At 29.3% G+C, this 2109-nt stretch overlaps 1 protein-coding gene across 1 annotated transcript; it reads right to left on the bottom strand.

Moving 5' to 3' along the window:
- Positions 1-96: 96 nt before the first annotated feature.
- On the bottom strand, positions 97-2041 carry LOC115034257. Its single transcript, XM_029490460.1, has 8 exons — positions 1972-2041; positions 1707-1754; positions 1301-1351; positions 1131-1238; positions 977-1057; positions 665-915; positions 437-597; positions 97-376 (listed from the first exon to the last, which is right to left on the bottom strand). The coding sequence occupies exons 2-7, from the start codon at positions 1747-1749 to the stop codon at positions 580-582; spliced, it is 552 nt and encodes a 183-aa protein (XP_029346320.1). The 5' UTR covers positions 1750-1754; positions 1972-2041; the 3' UTR covers positions 97-376; positions 437-579.
- Positions 2042-2109: the final 68 nt, after the last annotated feature.

Genomic DNA, 2109 nt, shown 5'->3' with positions numbered 1-2109 from the left:
AAAAAAGTATTAATGATATTAATTGAAATCGCAAACAAAAATGAATGATCATACAAACTTTTATAATTATTTAACTTACATTCTATCAGGCACGGATCTAGAAATGAAAAAAGGGGGGGGGGGGTCTAAACAAAAAAATGTTCTTATTTTTGTACTAAGTCTTTCTTATTTTTTGAAATATCTTAAGTACCAAAGTTTTAGTCTAAGGGGGGCTTCAGCCCCCATAGCCCTTGTATCCGCGCCTGCATTCTATTGCAACATTTTGCTGATTTTGTTTAGTAAATCTTTCATCTCTCATTTGCATGCCGTAACCAGCTTTGTATTGGTTCTTGTATTATTTTTATTGTAACTTCTGGATTATTTTTTAACACAACTTCTAAAAATAAAATGTTGTGGTTACAAAGGTATGTAATATGAAAAGTATGTGTAAACCGACTTTCAAAAATTGCATATAATTTTAATGAAGCAAAATGCTAGTTTAGAAGTGTTCCCAAAAAACGTCATTTTTGTTGCCAGTTCATTCGTTAATAGAAATCTCATAAGACTAAAAATGCTTTGTCTGTAGTCACTTGATATTAGTTATGACATTTTTTTAACCTATACAATTAATACATTAATTAGAGTTGTTGATAATTAAATATAAATTATAGCAATGTAATAATACCAAATATTTATTTGCAATATTGTCAGCAGTCTGCTTTTCTTTGATTTCAAATAAGCTAGTTTTGTTCCCAATAGGAAATTGTAAAATGAGTTTATCAAGTTCTAAATCATTTTCTAGATGATTATCCAAAAGAAGTTGTTTTAGAAGTAGGTTATTAGCATTTACAGACTTCTTTATAATTGAAATGTCACTTTTAAGTTGGGTAATAGATTTAACTAACCATATTTTGGATGCGTGACTGTTAAATAGTCCTGAAATAAAATACAATTGTTTTTAATACCTGACTATTAAAATTTAATTAGGAATATTTACCATCATTATTAAAATTATTTTGCAAACCGTTAACTTTTGTTCCTGAAATGAAATCTGATGTATTATCATTGTTTTCTGAACCTTATAAAATTATGATAATATAAATTACAAGGTAAACAAAATTATCAATTGAAATTTAAAATAATAAGTATACCTGGTTCAATCTCAAAGGGTAACTGATTAATATCAAGATCAATATGTTCAAATAAATTTGGCGATAATGAAGACAACTGTGGAACATTGAGTTCCAAGTTTTTATATCCTAATGAAATCACATAAATTACTTAACTTAAATATAATTTGGATAAATTAAAAAAATATTACTTGGATCACTTGAGGTACTGGGTAAAGGTGAAATTGAATCATTAAAAGTACCTTTGGGGCCGGAGTGGCGCAGTGGTCACACAGTTGACTTACGACTCACACAGTCATCGGTTCGATTCATAGCAAAGTGCAAAAAAATGTGTGTGATTCTACGCAGTCACCATTTTCCCGTGCTGTCGTCCGATTGCGTCATCCGGTTTCCAACTAGGTCCCACTCCACTGGGAGTGAAGACCGCACATGTCTCCTCTTGGAGAAGGGGGGTAGTATCATGCATATAGTGATATATACATAGATAAATAGATCACATGATCTCCCTACTACCCACTTGTGATAAGCATTGTCAAAGACCTTGAGGTCGTTACAATGAACAAATATAGAAAAAAAAAAAAAAAAAATTAAAAGTACCAAGACATTTTTTAATTTTTCGGGATGGTGTACTGACTGTCATTGACTCTAAAATAGTAGAATATTGAAATTAAATAACTCTAACATCATTAATAACTACTCAAAATTGTATGTTACGGGAATTAAATAAACGTTTTTGAGATGAAACAACTGGAGAACCTACTTGTAGGCCGGTTTCTGAATAGATGTATATTTTTTTTTACCTATGAGTAGTTTTGTCATTTCTGTAGTATCAATTATTATGTAAAATTGTTTTTTAAGCTACCTGAATTAAACAAACGATTTTCCACACAAATATTTATCTGGGTAGTTGCATATTTTTTTCTTTTGCTAAGTAAAATTATTTAACTTTTTAAAAATCAAATTATTATTTTTATTTTTATGAGTTATGTATATAATTACC

The sequence above is a fragment of the Acyrthosiphon pisum genome, chromosome A2, assembly GCF_005508785.2.
Source record: "Acyrthosiphon pisum isolate AL4f chromosome A2, pea_aphid_22Mar2018_4r6ur, whole genome shotgun sequence".
Classification (NCBI taxonomy): domain Eukaryota; kingdom Metazoa; phylum Arthropoda; class Insecta; order Hemiptera; family Aphididae; genus Acyrthosiphon; species Acyrthosiphon pisum.
The sequence above is the reverse complement of the archived record's forward strand: the minus strand, read 5'-3'. Positions and strand labels throughout refer to the sequence as shown.

What these genes read in the sequence shown, in the direction of transcription:
- LOC115034257 (XM_029490460.1), bottom strand. Translation starts at nt 1,749, where the DNA reads ATGACAGTCAGTACACCATCCCGAAAAATTAAAAAATGTCTTG. An exon ending in CAGTACCTCAAGTGATCCAA is followed by an intron (nt 1,239 to 1,300) that starts GTAATATTTTTT and finishes TGATTTCATTAG; the next exon opens with GATATAAAAACTTGGAACTC. An exon ending in ACCCTTTGAGATTGAACCAG is followed by an intron (nt 1,058 to 1,130) that starts GTATACTTATTA and finishes TAATTTTATAAG; the next exon opens with GTTCAGAAAACAATGATAAT.